Raw genomic sequence first — 23,262 nt, forward strand, 5'->3', positions numbered from 1 at the left:
TGCTCTTGCCCACCTGACTGGCGCTGCGTCACAGTGCAGTTTGCCTTTGAGTGGAGTAGGATGGAAGCTGTGTGTATGGTTAGTTTTGGACGATATACTCGTCCACATTTTTATTTACTACTTATTATCCTCCCGCTTGGCCTACACACAGTGGAGGGAGTGTGGCCATTACCGCAGACTTTCACCTCCTCAATCGAGCGATACCCTCTGAACCCTCAGGCTTTCTACTTTGGATACGGAAGACAGTCAGCCGCACAGCAGGGCTGCTCTGTTCTGGATTCTGCATTCATAAGATATTTTTCTCTTATCTTTCCAGACTACACTGGTAAGTGATAAAGTGAGGTGTCTTAAAGACTATTGCGGGAGTTAAAAGGTCCAGTCATACTAACACAAATATTAACAAAGGGTTTCTATGATTCAAATATGTATGATTTATTGCGACAGCATGTATGCCTATATATCACTGCTCAGATCTCCGTGGTCAACTCAGCAGACACTTACATTTGAGTGCGCCTATACGCTGAAACGTTATATATCATAGGACCACAATTAGCTGTACCATGAATATGTCATTATAAACATAAACAATGTTCAAACTATATATGTAAATCCTGTCTTTTTAAATTGTAGTGTTGACATTGGGAGTGTGATGAGCTGAAGATTCACACATGTAAGATTGCATAATGGATGCACACAAATGTAGAACAAAGTGCTCACTGGTTTGGTTTTGAATGTTCTGTTTGTCATGTTGGCTTTTAAAGAAGATCAATGGGCTTTGTAGAGACAGCAGTTCATCAGTTAGCCCGTGTAGGCCGACCTAGCCTAAAATCCCTCAATGACAATGGACCAGTACAGCACAGCGTAATGTTTGTGTTTTAAAAAATACCATATTCATAGAATGATTGCAGTCTTACTGTAACATTGTCAAAATGAGAGTGCAAAGGCAACACTTCTACAACGATCCGTGCATGAAGTATAATTCAAATTAAAAAGATAAACTCTACTTCATGCACAGACCTACAAAGCTACAAACTGATAATCTCACTTTTATGATCAACAGGAAATGGTGTTCTGCGATTCTTTGAGGATAAACCATTTCACATTGAGATCACTGTTGACCATGATGATTGTGAGAGTTACCCAAATGAGGACTCATCTGAGAGATGTAAGTATCAACACATTTATCTGACACAGAGCATCACATGCAAAGGTCACAGTGGCAACAACCATTCCCTATCAGTGGGGTTTGATGCGTTATCTAACTCACTTCTATTTGCGTTTCAGATAATCTGAGTGTCTCTGCAGGACAAGCATCACTGAATGCGGAAACCGTGTGGGGTGCATTGAGAGGTGAAAAAACACGTGTACAAAAGTACACATGAATAAAACAGACATTTTAACAATCAGCTACAGTTAGCAAAGGAAAGGCTATGGTTCCATCAAAGCCTGTTAGCAAGTTGTACTGGATTCCTCATACCACCCAAAGTTTAATAACTCATCTAAGCATCCCACTGTTATCTGTGCAGCTTTAATTGATTGCTTATTATATGTTATATTTCCTCTGATTAAGCGCAGGTCTGGAAACCTTCAGTCAGCTGGTGTATCAAGATGATTTTGGCTCAGTAAGTCTGAATTGTACAATGAGTTCTCTAAAGCTTTTACTTATTGAATACACATGCTCACCATGATATAAAGATTGATTCGTGTTTGTTGTGGATCAATCAAGCATTTTCTCATCGTTTGTTTCTCCTTTTAGTATTTTGTGAACAAGACTGAGATTGACGACTTCCCCAGCTTTCAGTTCAGGGGAATTTTGTTGGACACTTCACGTCACTATTTACCAGTGAAGGACATTTTGAAAACTCTGGTAATAAACAGATGACATAACCTGAAATTCAGCCTTCTGTTTTCATTCAGTGGTACTAACATATGTCTTTCTTGTTAGGACGCAATGGCATACAGTAAGTTCAATGTGTTTCATTGGCACATTGTGGATGACCCCTCCTTCCCTTACCAGAGCCAGACCTTTCCAGACCTTTCCAGTAAGGTATGTCTTGCGGATGAAGTAATGAGAACGAACAAGCCACCTAGACTCATGTGCACCATCATTCTGCACATTCTAATTTGGAAATGTATCAACATTTTAATGATAATAACTTGGTTAGTTTATATGATCCTACATTTTTAACGAGCCTACTGCATGTGGATTCATGATTTGAAATACTGAAAAGTTGCATCCATCCTGAACAAAAACTTCTGGCTCTGATTCAGGGGGCTTTCCATCCAATGACTCACATCTACACACAATCGGATGTGAGAAGGGTGATCTCACATGCCAGGCTGTGGGGAATAAGGGTTGTTCCTGAGTTTGATTCACCCGGCCACACCAAATCATGGGGAAAAGGTAAAATTAACTCTTAAACAACTGTTTTGTCCAAATGATCCCAGCTCCTTGATCTTCAACATATAAAGTATTTGGCATTATGCCTGGTTTGGTCCAACATAAATCTTGTCAAACCTGCAAGCCAAGACCACAAATGCCAACAAGATACTGAATCTTGTGTTTGACTCCCTTCTTATGGGACTTGTATGGCTACATCAGTAGCAACAAATGTCTGCACTCAACAGAAAATACAAGAAATGTATTTTAACAAAATGCTGAACTAAATCTGATTGATTTATTTATTCCCTAGGGCAGTCTGACCTGTTGACTCCCTGCTACAGCGGGAGCACCCCTTCAGGTGCTTTTGGTCCTGTTAATCCAGTGTTACCCTCCACCTACCAGTTCATGGCGAGACTCTTTAAGGAAGTGTCATCGGTGTTTCCTGATTCCTACATCCACTTAGGAGGGGATGAGGTGGACTTTTCTTGCTGGTTGGTTGAATGTGACGGATCATTTAAATTCCTGCTGACTGTTTGCCCTGTTTTGATCACTATTGTTTGTTAATATTGTTACTAAATGTGTACACACATCTGTCCATTTGTTTTTATCATTTAGAGTTGGGGTTTTTTTTTTAAGCAAGGGGAAGGTAGATGATGGAGGTACATGTTTTTAAATTTACCAACAAAAAAAAAAAAAGATTGGCACTGCTTATTTCCATAGGAGTTCCAACCCGGATGTCCGAGCATTCATGCAGAAGATGGGATTTGGAGTAGACTTCACCAAACTGGAGGCATTCTACATGGAGAAGTAGGTTGTGAAGGGGAACATACTGTGCAATGTAAAAAGCTCGGGGATGTACACCAACCAACATGTTTAAGTTAGAAATGTCATTAATGTCTCTATTATTATATATTTCCAGCATTGTGAATGTCACTTCAGCCCTCAACAAGACAGTTATTGTCTGGCAGGATGTGTTTGACTACCATGAACGAGTAAGTACACCCCAACAAATATCAACTCTGTGATATAATATACAGTATACATGAATATAATTACATGAATAAATTCATTTTTTTCTGCTAGTGCAGGGTTGCATTATATTGCTTTTTACAGATAAGCAATGATTTACATGCTCACAAATGTTAATATTTGAAATGCTGAAAATGTTCATGTCATTGCAGCACCACCACGTGTTTACTTTACACCAATGAAGTTTGTTATTACTATTGCATTTAACCATTACTTGTAGCTTGGTGCAGATCAAGGCGTCTTAAACAAAGCCTGCTTTATTTTGCAGTACTTGTCCTATTTATAAAAAAAAAAAAAAAAAAAAAATTAAAACATTTCAGCTGTTTCATATTGTGTCATAGTATGTGCATTCACTGAAGGAGATATTTAAATTTATAAACACATCGCATTTAGTTTGTCACAAATATTTCACACATCTTTGTTCTGTATTTTTTCCCCATCTGGTCTTTTCAGTTCACACAGGCTAGTAATTGTCACATAATATGGAAAAAAATACATTTTTACTTATGCAGGCATCCACTGACTGTAATATTTTTGTTAGATACCGATATCATGTTGACTTCAGCAGATTCAGTGGTGACCAACCATTTTTACCAGTATATTGTCTTATAAAGAAAAGCTAATGTATCTCACAATCATTTATCGTAAGTCTGATAGTCGATAGCGTTGTGTTGCAGCGTAGCTCTCTATCAGTGGTGGAGGTATGGCGAGATGGCTGTTACCTGTGTGAAGTGCGCAGGGTGGTGAAAGCGGGGCTCAGGGTGATTCTCGCCGCTCCATGGTATCTGGACCAGCCAGGGCCCACACACAACTGGGCCCGCTTCTATACTGTGTGGCCCCTCGCCTTCAAGGGTCAGAAAAGATTCTGCGTGCTGTGTCTAGTTGAAGTCGTACTTTCTGCTGTGGTTTTTGTCTCGAATAATGATTCACAGGTAAAACTTGGTTTCCTCTAAAATACAGGATATCCACGACCAAACCTTTTTGAGCGTGCAACACAGAATGTTCTATTTGTAGCCATATCACTAGGTGGCAGTGAAGACTGCCTTCGTGTTACAGAGACATCGTCTGTGTCCAAATTTCATATGGTATACTAATTCTATACAGAATGTACAGTACAGACATTTTAATTAACATAGAAATCAATGTACTTTTTAGTAACCTTTCCAGTGTGAACACATTACAAACAGTACTCAACTTAGAATTAGTAAGTCGTATGGAATTGGGACACAGCGACTGAGAGGTGTGATTGCTGTGGTACAAGCTCTGAATGCTGTCTTATGCTCTCATTGAAACATGCACACGCTTTCCCTACACACAGAAGTATAAAAATATTGCCATTGGCAGTAATTTCACAAAGTTCCTTGCTTCAAATTATTAAAGCAAAGGCCCAGCATAGGAGAAATATGTAAGTCAGTCAAAAGTGGTCCGTAGTTGTTTCACATTCAGATTGCTTATTTGACAAACTACCGATAAATCATGTTTCATCATGCTGGTTACTCCATTTTCCAGCTAAAAACTGTGACTTGCCGATTGTGTATTTCTATTGGTTTAAAGATTGTAGTCAGCTCTGATAAACTAAATTGACTAATTCAAAATAAATGAACCAATTATCAATTTTAGATTTACACAATCGTGCAAGCATATATTTATACAATTCAGTTCCCATCTTCTTTGGTTAGAGTAACATCATGTACTGTGCACACTGTATCCTCCAAGAAGGTCATATTTTGTAAAAAGGATATACTGGACGAGGCTTTTAGTTTTATGAACAGACTAGTTTTGGAGAGACAATGCCTTTGCGGCATAAGAACTGATTTATGAATCCATCTGAATCCAAAAGTTCAGATGCTTTGCCCGATTGGAGGGGTACAAATTCTGAGAACCATGCCAGTAAATGCTTGCCCTTGTTAATAAAAGCTCATCAAGGAGTTTTTATATGTGCCTGTTTTCTGATATATAAAACACTATATGTAAACAGTCAGATACAATATAGCACAGAAGGGCAAGACAGCATGTTGTTTATCACCCTGTTCAGATTCCTAAGGACACAGTGCTGCACATCTGGAAGGGTATCCCAGCTAGTTATAAGGCAGAGCTCAGCAGGATGACCAAAGCTGGCATGAGGGTCCTGCTAGCTGCCCCATGGTACATCAACCACATTTCCTATGGCCAGGACTGGCGTGACTACTACGACGTGAAGCCACTAGACTTTGCTGGTGTGTGCATGCCATGTAATATCACATTGTATAACCTGCCTCAGTTACGTGCTGGTGCTGTAGAGGCATATTTAAACATTGACTTGCAGTTTTTATGTGAAGTGGTGTGATACATTTGAAGTGAAGATTCTGATTGATTGTAACTTCATTAACAGCCATCATATCATTGAAGCAAAGCTTTTCACCATCCCCTTGCAGGTACTGAGGAACAGAAGAAGCTGGTGATAGGGGGTGAAGTCTGCATGTGGGGGGAGTATGTGGATGCCACCAATCTCAGTCCACGTCTTTGGTACAAGATGAAAAAAATCTCTGAATTCCTAATACTAATCAATTTAATATAATCAGCAACAATTGCATGAAATTACTCTAAATAATCACTGGTTTCACCCACAATTACAGGCCAAGGGCGAGTGCTGCGGCAGAGAGACTTTGGAGTGATGAGAAGCAGACCTCCAGTGTGGGCAAGGCGTTTCCTCGCCTGCAGGACTTTCGCTGCAAGCTTGTGAGGTAATTTACCATTTATATCCAGGACGTGTAAAGAGCTATGGGCTGGCATACCTCAACAAGACACGGGGCACTTTTTCACATGTTTACTTATTATATTCTGGTGTTTCTGCTTCCCTTTCTCCTCAAGGCGTGGTATCCGAGCAGAGCCACTGTATGTTGGACATTGTAAACATGAGTACCAAGGTGTTTGAAGATGTTGGATGGATTAATACTGAAAGGTTTTTCCCAGAGGATTAAGTTCATAGTTGCCTTCTTTTAAAGTGGTGTAAAATCTTTGATAAATTGTGTCTATAGTCTTAAATACAGAATTTGAACATTAAAATGCTTTCTCAGGGACTTATCTCATACCTATAATTTCTTTCTATCTTTCTCTATCTATCGATAGATCGATAGATATAGTTATTAATTGAAGGTGCATTTGAGACATTCTGATGCCACCTTTGAACTATTGTAACTCTATTCAACTGTTTTAACTCGTTTCACATCCAGTGGATACTGAGTGTAGGTCAAGCTACCAGGCCTGTTGGCCACAAGTGTGTATATCTGTATAAACTGTGGCAGGTTCATTTGTATGCTATAGTCAAATTGCGGTTTGTTGTACACAGGGAAAAGCGAGGGAAGTTTGTGTGCCCCTTTAAAACACAAACACTGCTTTACATAACAATAAATATAAAGTGCTTTACATAAAGCAACGACATGCATTTCAACAACACTCTGAACTAAATGTACAAACACAATAAATGACTGTTGCACCTGCAGTCTATTATAACCTGCCACGATAGCGATGCTGGTATTGTTTTTCACTTGTGTCTGTCTGTGTCGTCATGGCAAAATGTCCTGGAGACACCTACTGTGGCGGGAACTACCCCAGAAGCGGTTTTGAGTACTTTGTCAGGTGTTTATTTGTCTCTGGACAGATTATATCATCACGACGGCGTCACAACCGTGCAAGATGCGGTCACAAAACGCTACAGGTGTGTAGGTAAGATCAAAACAAATGCAAAATTCAAAGATGGTTGTGTGCCGAGTAAAGACACTGAAAGTAGGTGTTAGGAAGTGCAGAAGTGGCCATTGGTCCCCCCAACTTTACATCCCTGGCCAGATTTGGCGTTACAGCTGGTGTGATCCCATCGCAAGATGGTCTCTAGTTTCACTTGTGATGACGTACTGTGTTACTGAGGTGCATAATACAAAGCCAATTCAATGCATACTGTGAACATACATTCCTACACATAACATATCTGTACCTACACCATTGATTCAAACAAGTGCAAATGTCTCTGTGTGCATAGCCCTCGTAGACTGCCTCTATTGTAATCCTTTTATACGCCAATTTAGGCCAACAGAAGGAGCTCTGTTTTCCATACAATGTTTTCCTGAAATCAAGAGTGACTTAAAGGGATTACATAAATCATTCTGTCGACACAGCAGGCAGTCACATTGTATCTTTACTGTCTTTGCTACATTTGATCTGATTAACGAGCTGAACGAGATGCCATTAGCTATATGCTATAATGACTTCAGCCATAGCTTGAGAGACCTGTACAAAGAATAACGAGCACAGGTGTTGATGTTTCTGATATTTCTTGGTGGTCATCCACTGTGTAATATCCTAAAGTGAAGCGAAATGAGAATATTAGGATTTGTGCTATGCAATAACAGTTAATTGCACATGGGTTACTAATTAGGCAGACGGAGGCTCCTCACCATATGGCAGAAGAATGGATTTAAGGGTCAACTTGTTGCTGCTCTTTCAATCTCTGCACTAATTGTTTTTCTTCTCATCACCCCCTTTCGTGATCCCCCCTCCAAGAGGGAGACCACATTTCATGGAGGGTTAAGCTACTTTGCTGATTTGGGGTGGCTGTATTCTCCTGAAGCCATTAGTGTCATTGCCAGGGCCAATATGGCGCAGAAGGAATGTCTTAAGTGAGGTGTTAGCCGGATGGTGAGGAACATGCATACATGTGTACTATGAGTGGAACACATAGTCCATATTGCTATGTTTTGTGTCTTGTTGATTCGTTAATTGGTCTACTTGTCGTAAAAAACTTCTAAAACCTCAAGTCAATATTGTGGGCAGTAGTAGAATACTCTTTATGATTTTGGCCAGCAGACTTACAATAGGCTAGACAACCATAGAGCATCTTTGCTTGTAGACTTACTTTATCTTTTCTTATAATAACTGTATGTTTACAATGAATTAGCTGATTTGAGAAAGGCATTATAAGTACAGAATTAAGAGGGTAGAATTTAAACAGATTGCTCGCTGGAGACTCTGAACTTTACCATGCAGTCAGCAGCCACATTTATGAAACCATTTAAAAGTAGTGTGAGTGAAAAGTAAAATGTTTTCTTTTTCTTTTGTAGATTTTAGTTGTGCCTGTAAGTGGAGCGACTGATTGATTTACCCTTATTGACAGTAAAGATTAAGAAGATGACAAATCAGCATTTGCTTACACAGCGCCATGGTGCTAATCTCCTTGTCTTCCTTCAGAAAGCCCCCAGACAGCTCGCACTCATTCTGGCCGGGAGAAAGAAAGAAGAAGTAAAGAAGTGACTCTGTTAACCCCCCTAGTACATCAGAAACGACCAGAGAAAGGACAACAGCACTGGATCGATATCATCGAGCATTCCTGGAGTAACTCTCTGATGACCTCTGAAGAAATTAGGCTTTAATTAAAAGCTTTAGTGCAAATAACTACAATTTTGTGTTTTAGGGGACTGCCATGTGTCAACACTTCACATGAAGGATGTTTTGATCCAGCCAGTCAACTACACAAAAAATACTTTATAATCTTTTGTTTTCTTCTTTCTATTTTCCGAGTAATCTTCTATTTGTCTAAACACTGTTTATTAAGCAAAGTTTAGACATTAGAAGATATCTCAAAATGGAGGACCACATGACCAAAATTAACATGTTTTCTTCTGACATGTCGAATGACTTCACTGATGGACCTCAAGCAGGTGAGCCAATGCTTGTTGTAATATGGAACTGTTTTATATCTTAAAATATAAATATTTTTCTGTACAGCAGATAAAAGAGTAATGCTATTGATAATAGTTGTTTATTGCATGTATAGTTAAAATAATGTCGAAAAAGAAAGAAAAAAAACGATCTGTACAATTAAGACGTTTGTTGAGCCTTAAAAGGATGAGAAAAATGTTGATTATTTATTTCTGCTATCTGCCCTCTACAGAAATAAGTTCAGTCCCAGGTAAAGCACATGGCCAAGGTCTGCAATGTAAAGTGTGTTCTGATTCAAGCAGTGGTAAACACTATGGGATCTATGCCTGCAACGGCTGCAGTGGCTTCTTCAAGCGCAGTGTGAGACGAAGAATCATCTACAGGTGAGCTGAATTTGTATCTAATAGGGCAGTCACAATTACAATTTGTTTAATGGAGAAATACAACTCGTGTAACAAGAAATTTTTTGTATTTAAACTTTTAAGATTTTTTTTTTTGTCAATATCACAGGTGTCAAGCTGGATCAAGCAGGTGCCCCGTTGACAAGGCCCATCGGAACCAATGCCAAGCTTGTCGACTGAAGAAGTGTCTCCAAGCTGGCATGAACAAAGATGGTGAGAAAAATCTCAATAACTTGACAGTGGAGAGTATATTATATGTGCATATATAATCTCTGTCATTGTACAATGTTTTCAGCCGATATATTATTTACTTGTCCTTTTGGCAGCTGTGCAGAATGAGCGACAGCCTCGAAGCACAGCACATGTCAGTCTAGACTCCATAAATGTGGACACTAAAAAGGAGCACCTGGCCACCACAAGGGAGCTCACCTCCTCCGCCCCCGACTCATCAGTCATCTGCAAACATCTGGTCACCACCTCTGCCGCCGTACAGCCCCGCAGCAACCCCAATAACTACCACCGCTTTATGGTCAGCCTGCTTACTGCAGAAACATGTGCAAAACTGGAGCCCGAGGATGGTGAGATCATAAGACACATTAACTTCAGGTGGATACAACAAGTACCCACTTCTATGTAAAAATACACTGTATGATTTGCTTTAGATGTCCGTGATAAGTAGAGTTTGCTTTTAGGATGATACAATAAGTCACAAAAATTACATTTTCTAAATTGTAATGATTCATTTGAACGTAATAATATAAGATAAGATAGATAAGATTATCCTTTATTAGTCCCACAGCAAATTTGCAGGCTTATAGCAGCAAATTGGATAGTACAACAAGAGACATCAGTAGAAAACTAAAAAAAATACTAAAACAAGTACAATAGATAATCAAACAGTAAAGGTACAATAAATTAATTAACTGTAAAATAATAAAAAAAAGCTAAAAATACAATATAGTACTCCTATTAGCCTAAACATTTGTGTGACTCTCTTTTTGATGCACAGTGGAGGAGAATATTGATGTGACAACCAATGATTCAGAGAGAGATCGGACTCCCTCTGACTGCCGTCTGTCCCCATACATGTCCAGCTGTCCAGAGAGTATATATGAGATATCGGCACGACTCCTCTTCGTGTCTGTGAAGTGGGCAAAAAATCGGCCTGTTTTTGCTCACTTGCCATTTCGCGACCAGGTGAGACTGACTGTCACTTCTTTGTATATTCACCGTACCGATGTACAGGAAATCGTGTGTGAAAGTGATAACATTCATTTCTGTGACCTCCTCAGGTGATTCTCCTTGAGGAAGCTTGGAGTGAGATGTTCCTCTTGTGTGCCATCCAGTGGTCCCTGCCCATGGACAGCTGTCCTCTTCTGTCTCTGCCAGATCTCTCTCCCACACAGAAGGCCAAGATCAGCCTCCCCACAGCTGACCTGCGCATCCTGGAAGAGGTCTTTCATCGCTTTAAGGCCCTGGCAGTTGACCCTACTGAGTTTGCCTGCCTGAAAGCCATTGTACTGTTCAAGCCAGGTGAGGAGTTAATCCTTCAGCAATATGCATTTGTTACTGAATGGACATTGCAACTAATGTCATGTTGTTTGACTTGCAGAGACACGCAGCCTCAAAGACTCAGAGCAGGTGGAGAATCTGCAGGACCAGTCACAGGTGTTGTTAGGTCAGCACATCCATTCACTATACCCCAGCCAAAGTCCCAGGTAAGCCTGACTCTCTCTCTGATTGACTACAAAGATCATTAAACATAAAAACATCACACAAGTTTGTTACATACAAGCTTAAACAGAAACAGGAAGTTCACTCTCCTTTGTTCTCGTCCATCAAGGTTTGGGAGACTTTTACTTCTGCTGCCATCCCTCCACTATGTGAGCTCTGAGAAAATAGAGCAGCTGTTCTTTCGCACAACCATTGGCAGCACATCCATGGAAAAGCTGCTGTGTGACATGTTCAAAAACTAAGACACTAACTAAAACAAGAACACAGGAAAGACTAATTAAACCTGCGAAGAAAACGCCATAAACCAACCCTCAAGAAACATGTTTTCTGGTTGTTTGTTTCCCATATTGTGGTTATGACTTCTTTCAAATTCATTGCAGTGTATGGCATTCTTATCAATCAACATGACAAAAACAACATCATGCAAGCAAAAGCCTGGTGAAACTGTAGCAGACTATTACGCCAGACTCCATGTTATTTTCAACGAGCACAGCGGTCTAAGGGATAAGAAGCACCTGCAAATGGATATATAGTTATAAATAAATAATTACATATATATATGTCTGTTTTATATTATAGTGAGTATTATTATGTGATATATATTATTATATTATACAGAATATTATTATATGATATATATATTATTATATTTTACTGAATTGCTTGTGAGGGGGACAAAAATACGATGTCCTGATGTGTTTGTTTAAGTGTTAAGTGTTATTTACTGCTTTCTTTCATGTTGGAATACATGTTAAATATTTAACTGCAAAGTAGTAATGCGTGTTTGATACCTTCATTTTTTTTTGCATTAAATCATTCTGGGATGTTTGCTGAAATTGATTGGATGTGGCACTGCCCTACCTAGAACATTTTCCACCAGCCGCCACTGGGTAAATATAAATACACAGATATGTTACAGAACAAACTGTAATGCTTCTGTTTTGTGAGACAAACATAATCCACTAACCCTCATGCATATACCCACATAGCCCATACTGAATTAAAAGACCAGTTGAGATTGATACTTTGATGGAGTGCCTTCCTTGCCAGGTATGCCACTGACTTCCTGGCAGTAGCACTTTAACTCCATTGAGGGGAAGAAATGTCTCTTAAAGTCAAAACGGAACGGATAGATAAAAAAGTGGAGTCACTGGAAATGCGCACACACACACACACACACACACAGTAAGTGTACGAATGTAGGGATGGAGCCTTCATGTGCTGAGCAGCACATTACGATGCAGAACACATAAGTAGGGAAGATTAATGTCACTGTCCTGGCCTGTTTGACAAACACTCATCTCTGGATATTCTCTCATCCTCCCACTGATCAATTACCAACACTGCTGAGATCCGGGATAAGTGCTGCTGCTGCTGTTGTGTGTATCTACCAGTGCAGAGTGTGAATCTGGAGGACACCTCGGATGGCTTAGCACATTAAAAACATCTCTTAAGTTGGGTTTTATGTTGTTACTAAGAGCTCAAATGTACCTTAGTTTAGGTACTGAATATAACTTTCAGGAATAAACAGACAGATTTTCATCTGTTTCATGATTTATGCTCGAAATAAGAAGCTTGTAACGGCCTCGTGGTCAGCCAAATGCAACCACAGAGATCAGACGCAGAAACGTGTAAAGCATATGTACACACACGTGTAGCAGACAAAAGCAGTATAATCTTCAGTAAACCCAATACTGGTCCGGATCTATTGTGATTTGTCTCTTGAATAATATTCATTAAGGCTACAGCGTGTACTTAATGACAGGATAACTGGTTTTCTTCCATCCTTGGGGACCTTTCCATGGTGGCAGACAAAAGAAACAAATGCATCTGACTGTAAAAGCCAGTACAGTAACATCTGACTGCAAACATATCTGAAACGGGAGACCATGAAAGAAACAGGTTTATCAATGTGGGGCTACAGAATGTCCTGGAATGTAGACTGCAGTAGGTCTACAGCAACGTTAGGTGGCGGTAATGAGCATATTTACTGACGAATAGACGAAACTGCACACTCCGGTACAGTAGGTGGCGACCCGCCATTCAAATTGAAAGAAGAAGAAGAAGAAGAAGAAGAAGAAGAAGAGGCGTCAGAAAACACAGAGAAGAAGAGCTGGAGCAAAAACACGGAAGAACTTCACGTTAGCTAGCATAGTGAGCTAAAGCTTCCTGCATGTTAGTAACAGTACATACTTTGTTTACTTCTACAGGGTTTGGGCTGATAGCATCTCCTGATAGTTAACATGAAGTGGCCTTAAATAAGAAATATCAGTTGTTTTACCCAACAATGTTTAGCAAGTCGTATCAGCCGCTCCCTCAGAAGGACACCACTAGTCCGAGGACTCCTGGCTTGTTTGTGGACACTGACAGCTTCACACATCGCGGCTACTACCAAGGCTTTTCTTTTGACAACATCCCCAATGTTTCTGTTAACCACTTCACCGGTAAGTCCCTAACATTAGTTATGGTGGCTCTCTTTGTGTGGGGTCATGAGAGCTATTATAATGTATTGTATACTGGCTGTCTAACAAACTAATAAATAGTCGAATTAAAGCAATAAGAGCATTGCGCTTTAGCTATTTTACTGTCTGAATATGAGATTTGTTGGTAGTATTATTGCGATTAGTCGATCGTGTTTTTTGTGCCAACGGTCCCTTTAACTCTATTGTCCTCAAAGGAAACATTCAGGTAAAATACAATACACACTCATGATCAAAAATAAATATATAATGAATGTATGTACAACATATGCCACACTGCATAGCATTGCAAATTAACTTATTAAAAGGTTGGTGGAATTGCATGAGACAAATGAAAATAACATGACATATCCTGTAGTTAAGTTATGGGTCAAGCTCTAAAACACTAGATCCTACATATCCCATAATGCATTATCATGTTTCCTGAAGCCCTTCCTGGTAAACTCTCATCTTTCAAATGCCACACACCCAGTTTGTAGTGCAGGATTTGTAGTGGTCTCCAATCCCAAGTGGGGAGCTCCCCTTAGAGCCACAGATGACATCATTAACTGAAAATACCTTAGAAATGAAGACTTTTTTGTTTATTTTCTTTTAAGATACCTCCCAAGGATGGCTGTCCTGGATCTGCAACCTGATTGTCATCTTCCTTGTCTACATCTTCACCTTCATAACATTTCCTATAACAGGATGGTTTGTACTGAAAGTAAGGTGAAACCTGTCATCAGTTATTCCTACAGCACGTTTACTTAACTTGTCAGAGAATAAAAACAACCAACATCTTGTTCGTAGACTGTGCCTAACTACCAGAGGGTAGTCGTGTTTCGTCTGGGTCGAGTTGGTCCTCCCAAGGGCCCTGGTATTGTCCTTGTGCTGCCCCTCATTGACCAGTGGCAGAGAGTAGACCTGCGCACCCGTGCTTTCAACATCCCTCCCTGCCAGGTAGACCACTACACCGAGTTCATCACTAGTGACCGAAGCAGTTGTGATGGACAACTTGTTTAAGTGCTTACTTTCTGAAACATTGACAAATGCAGAAAAAACCCTTTGATCAGGAGTGGTTTCCCTCACATGGTAGAAGTCTTAACCAAACAAACAATTCAAATATAATTAAAGAATAGGTTCACATCACAATGTTTCAAGTTTAGTCAGTCATGTTACCTTCAGATAAACATCTGAACGCACAGAGGACTGTGGAGTTTGTTCCCCATCACGTCCATTAAAAAGTGCATTTGACGTAAATCTCTTAATGACCTGTATAAACAGGTGGAACGATTACAGCAAGCAAAATCAGTTTTTATTTATTTTGTCCTGCAGGTGGCACTCTTGGTTCATGTGCTGAATGGTTTGTCTTTAATCTCATATTTTTTCCCCACATAAACTTCAGAATTAAATACCGATGGCAATGTTTTGTTTTTTAAGCTTAAGCATTTATCACAGTTATGAGCTGTTTATTTTAAATTTTTTGGATAGTAACTACAGAACCATCGCTGTAATTCGTTACTGCATTTCAATACAGTTAACGTGTCGAGCTTAATGCTGTCACAGACTCCTTCTGCGCGGCCAGCATTTGTCAATTATAGTCAGCCTTACACAGGAAATATTTCTTCGTCAATACCAGCTTTAAGAATGAAGAGGAGATGTCTATGTTTTTTACAAATGTCATATGACCAGTAGTGGTTGTCCAGCCCATATAAAACATACCTCTGCTGCTGTAGGTGATTACTCTGGATGACGGCATGCTCTCAGTGGGAGCAGACATCCAGTTCAGGATCTGGAGCCCTGTCATGTCAGTGCTATCAGTCCAGGACCTGAATGCCTCAACCAGGATGACTGCACAGAAGGCTTTGACCTACAGCCTGGCTAAGAAGACTGTCAGGGAGATCCAGACTGGGAGAGTTAAACTTGGAGACTATCTTGTGGTGAGACAACGCTGGACCTATTCTCTGCTGGCTTTTCACTGTATCACGTCAAACTTGCATCCTTTTATTGCTCTGTACAGATGGACATAAATGAGATGACTCGACCCTGGGGGCTGGAGGTGGACAGGGTAGAGCTTACGCTGGGCTCTCTACTAAAAGCACCAGGGGAAGGCCCCTCTGGACCCCTCATCATGCCACCTTCTATGCCTGGAGTTGAAGGCCTCACTGGCTCCATTCAGCAGTTGGCCATGCAATTTCTGGGCCAGAGTGGCATTTTACAGCCTCAAAAATGTATGGCCTCACACTAACATGTTTTTGTACAACGTGTACCCAGTCTGATAATGTTGTATAATACACCTACATCTTTTCTCTTCAGACGACAGCATAACTTTCACAGATGAGCTCAGCAGTGCCCCTCAGGAAATTGTGGCCACATCAGGTTCTGTTGACGAGCTGCTCGGCCGGGTCAAGCTCGTGCTCTCAGAAACTTTGGTCCACCAGGTTGGGGCCTGCTTTCAGTTTAACATAAGCTCGGAAGATGGACAGCATCACAGTTACTATGTGGATTTGAGCCAAGGTGATAGTTCATTTATTACTTTAAATATGCCCCAATTATCAGAGCATTTTCATTCAGATAAGTCCAACAGCTCAATGCAAGTTGTGCTAAATCTGTCTAATAAAGCTGTTCAAGTTAAATAGAAAACAAAAGTAAAGTGAGTAAATATCAAGTATCTCCATCGCTCTCTGTGTGTGTTCTGTAGGAAGCGGTGCAGCTGGAGCAGGGTCCTTGTGCAGAGAGCCAGATGTGACACTGAGCTTAAGTGACAGCGACCTTCTGGCCATGTTCCAGGGCGGGCTACAACCATTTTCTGCCTACACCAGTGGCAGACTCCAAATCCAGGGAGACATTAAGACTGCCATGAAGCTGGAAGAACTCATAAAGCTACTTAAAGATAGGGTTGGAAATGTTGAGAAATTAGAAAGCGTACACTAGATTTTAAAAAGGATCCAGCAGAGAACACAGCCCAGTGTTGGCAACAATGAAGGCAGCTAGCAGCACCAGCTCCAAAAGTCACTAGAAAGTCAGCAAGACTGACAGCCTGTCCCGTCACCCTCCCTCTATAGCGTCTCCACCAAAATGATCATAAACAACATTTACCCATTTGTTTGGCCCAGATAAAATGATTGGATGGGCTTATTAACAGTGCTGGTGGGATGTGAAGAGAATTTCAACAAATATAACAAATGTTTCTTTTGAGCATGATCAGATTATGCATAATCAAACAAAATGGAATTTAACATGGTCACATTGCGAATAACCAGAGGAATTTCCCTTACAATTACCAACCCTGGCTTTAAGAAATTAAGTTCATTGCATTTGTATGTGTATTTATTAAATCTTTAATTTTAGAGGCACAGTACTGTATATGTTGATTACATTCGTTATAAACAGAGTTTCTGTTATGGCCTTGTCTTTCTTCAGAAATCAAAGCAAATGTTTGTTTACAAAGACAACAGACCTTCTGAAGGTCTTTAAGCCTAATGCGAGTTGGAATAGTCTCACTTTTTACATACAGATGATTGCAGGGTGCTATGACACAAGATTACATATTCAGTAAGTAATGCTGAATTCACTGTGGTAAATAATTTGCCCCGGTAATTTAATAATTTGCCCCGGTTCATGATGTGGTGTGTTCAAGGACCCAAATGCAGACTCATTTTTTTGTTTTGTTTTTTTCCCAGTTCTACAAAACATTTATTTCTCCCACTCAAAAACACGCACACAAAAAAACTCTTGAACAAGTTTTGTAGAACTGGGGAAAAAAACACTGGAAAAAACGAGTCTGCATTTGGGTCCTTGAACACACCACATCATGAACCGGGGCAAATCCGCCCTTGAACTTGTGTTGTCCCCTTAATCTCATAGTATCCCAGCCTTTCAGAACCCGTTGGTGAAGGTGGATTCTTTCACACTGTTCCGGGCTGTTAGGATCCACTGGCAGACTTGAGAAAAAGCTGATCTTCTCTGCTCATAGCTCTGAATAGTATTTACGGCTAACTGGCTTGGCCAGTTGCTGCTAGCACAACAGCTATTCAGAGCTATGGGCAACAACAGTTATTGCCTCATTGCTTTTCGTTTGGTAGCCGTGAGAGACCTTAGTCTGTAATGCAAGTATGTCTGCATGAAAAGATGGACAAAGATATATTATATATTCGCTAATGCTAATCGCGGTTAGCATTTCCCCATTGGCCGTAATGTAAAAATTAGCTTAGAAGCTAGCGAGTCGGACATGTAACGGAGTTGTACCCCAAACCGGACCGTTTTTAGCTAATGTTTCAATACAATTCACTTACAATGTTGATAAAAATGATCGTGTAATGTTTTCAGTTGATTTAATGGTGTTAAACTGAAGTTAAACTTCGTACCTTTCAAACGAAATATTGTTGTAATTATTAGTTAGCTTTGCCTTTACCAGAGTCGTTAAAACGATGCTAACACGGGTGAATTAGCCGTGCACTGCTCTTGGCCTAATCCGTACAAACATCTATCCTCGTTGTAAACACTGGCTGCTGCTGGTTTTTCGGGGATATTCGCTTGTTCCAGGGTCACAAAAATGACCATCAATGCTGTCAACACATCCGGGACCGTAGTTCTGTCCTTTACAATAAGATATCACGCTTCACCAACTCCAAATGATGCAATAAAAGCTCCTTCATTTCCGTTTGAGCTGTTTTAGCGTCGCCCGAGTTCTTTCTGCTTTCTCTCATCAAAGTCACTTTCCTATAGTATTTAGACATATAAACGTCCATATATATTCATGAAATTTGACACATAGATTATTTGATATGTATGAATTAATATTATTTACGTATGGTTGGCGATCGCCGAAGAAAATGACAGCGTAATGACCGGAAAGGGCGTCACGACGGAATCGTTCGAGACAGGCCAAGAGCAGCTAGCGCCGACCGAGGCAGGCCATCGTTACGTTACTGTTAAAAGCATCTTGCCGTTCAACCTTTTTTGTTAACAGTCCTAGTGAGAAGTTGGTCAAAGGTACTTCATCCATATTGTAGCGACCCTGTCAGTAACAGCTGGTAGCAGAGGGGTTGCTGGTAGCAACTGTTCTGTGTCGGGAGCTAGTAAATGTTGTGTTAGACCGGAACCGGAAGTTGCGGCTGTTGTGGCGGAGAAAAGCTATGGAAAAATCTGTATATAAAGCGCACTGGACTATAAGCAGACATCTCAAAGTCTGGGGTGAAAAGTAGCGGCTTATAGTCCGAAAAGTACGGTACTAACAGGCTGTGTTGTTCAACTGGAGAGCCTTGATCAGCAAAGGGGGGCAGACTATTTAGACCAGCCTACTTGTTTTGCACCAGATGTCCCTGGGAGAGCCAGCGGAGCTGTTGAAGATAGAGCAGAGCGAGAACTGTTGTTGTCGGGATGGCTGGGTGGAGTGTGTGGCGCAGCCCCGTGATGGTGCCCCTGTCCTGGATAGGAGAGCTGACAACAGGTGTGCGCTGCGGCAGCAGTATGCCGGTGTACTCTAGCAGCAGCATTGTCAGGCCTTTCAGTGAGATTCCTGGACTGTGGAAAAATGGGGTGGCCAACCTGTACAATTTTTGGAAACTGGATGGCTTCAAAAACCTTCACCGCATCATGTTACAGAACTTCAACACTTTTGGACCCATTTACAGGTACGGAAGGCAAAGCAGTTTGCATAATTCTTAAATAAAATGATAAAATGATTCCGCATGACACTTATCGTCAAGGTCTATCTTAAGTAAACAGTAACACAAGTAGACAAAACAAATGAGTTCAGTTTTAAATTAATGTTCTGGTCCAAATATAAACATTTCTGTCTTGAAGTATTTGTGACAGAAAATCCACACAGTCATGTTTTCTGAAAACAAACATCTGATATGGTATTTTCAACCCTGTTTTCCTCTCTCTGTATGTCAGAGAAAAAGTAGGTTACTATGAAAGTGTGAATATCATCAAACCTGAAGATGCTGCTATCCTGTTCAAAGCGGAGGGCCATTATCCTAAAAGGCTGAGAGTTGAAGCCTGGACGTCATACAGAGACTACAGGAATCTCAAATATGGAGTTCTATTAAAGTATGTGCTCTTAATTATCCCGATCTACCTGTATAAACTGTGTTTTACCAAAATGTCGACACTTTAGTGGAACCAAGGGTTCAACTCAGTGTTACTGTGACTATTCATTTCCTCGCTAGTTGAAGTTAACGGACAGTCTTCTCACAGGGATGGAGAAGACTGGAGATCAAACCGTGTGGTTCTCAACAAGGAGGTGATTTCCCCAAAGGTGCTGGAAAACTTTGTGCCTTTGCTGGACGAAGTGGGGCAGGATTTTGTGGCCAGAATCCACAAAAAGATCGAGCGAAATGGCCAGAACAAATGGACCACTGACCTTTCTCAAGAGCTCTTTAAATATGCACTGGAGTGTAAGTCTGACTTTAACCACTTATCTCCATGTAGAATTAATTTCACTCGCTGACTCACATTATTGCTCATCTTTGTCTCATGTTTGCTCTGTTCTTCACAGCGGTGAGCTCAGTGCTGTATGGGGAGCGTCTGGGTTTGATGCTGGACTACATCGATCCTGAAGCGCAACATTTCATTGACTGCATCACCCTCATGTTCAAGACTACCTCACCCATGCTGTACATACCTCCTGCTCTGTTGAGGCGGATTGGAGCGAAGGTGTGGCGGGACCATGTGCAGGCTTGGGATGGCATCTTCAACCAAGGTATTATTCTGTTATTTGAAAATCACATTTTCTATTTCTTATGTTTGCACTGTATGTGGAGCAGTTTTTACCTCGTTGATATTGTTTTGGTGCATCAGCGGACCGCTGCATTCACAACATCTACAAGCAGTTACGTCAGGAAGATGGCATTCCAAAGAAATACCCAGGAGTCCTGGCTAGCCTGCTCATGCTGGACAAGCTGTCCATTGAAGACATTAAGGCCAGTGTCACTGAGCTAATGGCTGGAGGAGTAGATACTGTAAGAAAAAAAAAAAATTTATCTTCCAGAATGTGACTTCTTTTTATCTTTCTGCATAATTCTGTTTGTGTGTTTCAGACTTCTATAACGCTGCTGTGGACATTGTATGAACTCGCTCGGCACCCCGACCTCCAGGAGGAGCTGAGAGTGGAGGTGGCTGCAGCCCGGGTTGAAAGCCAGGGAGACATGCTGGAGATGCTGAAGCGGATTCCACTGGTCAAAGGAGCTCTGAAGGAAACACTGAGGTGTAAAACAAATGGCAGTGTCAGATATGTGATGATACTGTAGAGATGTTAGATGTCAGTTGTTTCGGGAATAGTTTCCACTAATTCATAGTTGCTCTGAAAATGGCCTTTTGTAGTTTTGTGCTTTAATGTAGATTTTTCCCTGTGATCCTTCAGGTTACACCCAGTTGCAGTGAGCTTGCAACGATACATAACACAAGATATCATTATTCAAAACTACCACATCCCGGCTGGGGTGAGAGGCACTTAAAAATATAACTTGTTTCAAAAACTAAGCAAGTGTTAAGCATAGTGTTGGGGCCCTGTTCACCTTTTTGTGTTTGTGTTTAGACTCTGGTTCAGCTAGGCCTGTATGCAATGGGCAGAGACCCCAAAGTGTTTTTTCGTCCGGAGCAGTATCAGCCCTCCCGCTGGCTGAGGACAGAGGCGCACTACTTCAGGAGCCTGGGCTTCGGCTTCGGCCCCCGTCAGTGTTTAGGACGCAGAATAGCCGAGGCAGAGATGCAACTCTTCCTTATCCATGTGAGATATATAGAGAATAAAGTATTCGCTGTACTCATTCACACTGCATATTAACTGTGCGCATTCTCTTCTGTCTTTGCAGATGCTTGAGAACTTCCGAGTGGAGAAACAGCGGCATGTGGAAGTGCAGAGTACCTTTGAGCTCATTCTCTTACCAGAGAAACCGATAATATTGACTTTGAAGCCTCTACAGAATAGTCGGTAACGCCAAGTCTGAGAGACAATCTGTGGCGCATGATAAGCCAGGCTCATTTCTAGGAAGGGCTTCACAAAGCACCACAATATCAACACTAAATTAGATCTTCCAACCTGAGATGTTGGACAGCAAGAAAACATTTTGAAAGAAAAAGCCCAAAACGTGCATGAATCAATAACCAGTGAATAGTAACTATATGTATTGTTTCATATGTGAAGAGTCATTTGAACAATGATGAAAATGTGTAGCGCGTGTGTACAATATAATAAAAAACCTGGAATGTACAGATGCTTTATTCCACGTGTATAATGGCAAAATATGAATAAAAAATAAATAATACAACTGATTCAAAACATGTCTTATAATATATCATTTTATTACATATTTTAATGTCAACATATATTAACATTAAATCAAAGAAAACTGTGTGTGTGTGCGTTTAGTCTGGGTAAATAGCTCAGTTACTTTACATGTCATTTTACAGGCTTCTGCTTTGCTGATATAACCATTCGGACACAGATCTCTGTAAGAAGCAGATACAATAATTGCACACAGCACAGTTTGTGTTATGTAAACAGAAGGCTGCACTCAACTGACCGAAGGAACATTATGTCAGATTGCGGTGGATGTCCGGACAAAGCTATGCCTGTGCTCACTCAGCTTGGTCAACATTTCTTGATTCTGAGTTCTCCTCCAGCTGTAATAAATTCAAAGCCAAAACTTCCACTTAACCATGAATGAAAGACTGATCAGTGACTCCTAAGTTCATGAAGCAAATAGATTTATCTATTTTCTTTGTATTTTCACCTGAGGCTCCAGTGTTTGGACTCTTGCCTCGGCCATCTCCAGTTTATTTAGTAACCTCACTTTCTCCTTGACTGGCGGTGCTGTTTTTGTCCACATGACACAAGACAAATAGAGATTTCAGTAACTGCAAGACAATATTTATTTGGGTGGTACAATAACATTTTTAAAATATATTCCTCAAACCATACCTGAACTGTACTCCATTTGTACATCACACTGTGTGAATACTGGCTTGAATGTGTAGGAGTACCTGTGCTATCTGCTGTATAATAACTGGAGCAGGCTGCTGTTGCTGTTGATGGGTATACCAGTAAGTGTAGAGCGGACATTGTCGTTAACTGTTCACCTTTTCCTGCTGTTTTACTGTGACCTCCAAAGTTGCCGTCTCTGCAAAGTGACTGTGGTGGTGCTGCAGATTCTCCGGTTCAAAGTGGTGAACTCTCTGAAGTTGTAGTAGCTCCTTCTATTCTCACTGTAATTCTTCTGCACAACACACACAACATGTTAGTAGAGTACAACACTGTACAAACACTCGGTACACACCGACATGAATGAATTAAGCTGTAGTTGTGTAACGTGTGTATGTGTATCTTCTAACCTTGATCAAGTCATTCTGCAGCTGGTGGATCCTGCCCCTTTGAGAGGCAGCCTTACTGGTCTCACTGGCTAGCTTGAATTTCAGAGAGGCTTAAAATAAAACAGGAATACAAATCACACACAGGAACGTACATCGCGGAAATAATACATGTGCTGGTTGTTTGTGAAGATTTTTACAGGTGTAGGAATGTGCCGTTTTTTTCTGGCTACATCCATATGTCTAAATCAGG

At 40.7% G+C, this 23,262-nt stretch overlaps 4 protein-coding genes across 4 annotated transcripts; all 4 read left to right on the forward strand.

Moving 5' to 3' along the window:
* The first annotated feature begins 50 nt into the window (after positions 1-50).
* Positions 51-7,226, forward strand: hexa (hexosaminidase A (alpha polypeptide)). Its single transcript, XM_079273001.1, has 14 exons — positions 51-325; positions 1,061-1,165; positions 1,285-1,350; positions 1,576-1,622; positions 1,757-1,867; positions 1,946-2,047; positions 2,272-2,404; positions 2,694-2,874; positions 3,104-3,190; positions 3,303-3,375; positions 5,448-5,628; positions 5,827-5,917; positions 6,028-6,135; positions 6,263-7,226. Exons 1-14 carry the CDS (start codon positions 61-63, stop codon positions 6,324-6,326), a joined length of 1,614 nt encoding a protein of 537 aa, XP_079129127.1. The 5' UTR covers positions 51-60; the 3' UTR covers positions 6,327-7,226.
* Positions 7,227-8,966: 1,740 nt separating this feature from the next.
* LOC306775257 (photoreceptor-specific nuclear receptor-like) lies at positions 8,967-11,642 on the forward strand. Its single transcript, XM_079265573.1, has 8 exons — positions 8,967-9,102; positions 9,336-9,486; positions 9,614-9,717; positions 9,831-10,082; positions 10,514-10,701; positions 10,797-11,037; positions 11,117-11,222; positions 11,348-11,642. The coding sequence occupies exons 1-8, from the start codon at positions 9,027-9,029 to the stop codon at positions 11,478-11,480; spliced, it is 1,251 nt and encodes a 416-aa protein (XP_079121699.1). The 5' UTR covers positions 8,967-9,026; the 3' UTR covers positions 11,481-11,642.
* A 1,720-nt stretch (positions 11,643-13,362) lies between these two features.
* On the forward strand, positions 13,363-17,101 carry stoml1 (stomatin (EPB72)-like 1). The gene is made up of 7 exons (XM_079266433.1): positions 13,363-13,682; positions 14,315-14,421; positions 14,508-14,657; positions 15,434-15,637; positions 15,718-15,928; positions 16,014-16,214; positions 16,399-17,101. Exons 1-7 carry the CDS (start codon positions 13,526-13,528, stop codon positions 16,629-16,631), a joined length of 1,263 nt encoding a protein of 420 aa, XP_079122559.1. The 5' UTR covers positions 13,363-13,525; the 3' UTR covers positions 16,632-17,101.
* Positions 17,102-19,079: 1,978 nt separating this feature from the next.
* Positions 19,080-21,831, forward strand: cyp11a1.2 (cytochrome P450 family 11 subfamily A member 1, tandem duplicate 2; the record flags this gene model as incomplete). Its single annotated transcript, XM_079267774.1, has 9 exons — positions 19,080-19,333; positions 19,599-19,754; positions 19,902-20,101; positions 20,203-20,406; positions 20,505-20,665; positions 20,744-20,910; positions 21,067-21,145; positions 21,241-21,432; positions 21,515-21,831. 9 exons carry the CDS (start codon positions 19,080-19,082, stop codon positions 21,635-21,637), a joined length of 1,536 nt encoding a protein of 511 aa, XP_079123900.1. The 3' UTR covers positions 21,638-21,831.
* Positions 21,832-23,262: the final 1,431 nt, after the last annotated feature.

The sequence above is a fragment of the Melanostigma gelatinosum genome (assembly GCF_949748355.1).
Source record: "Melanostigma gelatinosum genome assembly, chromosome: 1".
Classification (NCBI taxonomy): domain Eukaryota; kingdom Metazoa; phylum Chordata; class Actinopteri; order Perciformes; family Zoarcidae; genus Melanostigma; species Melanostigma gelatinosum.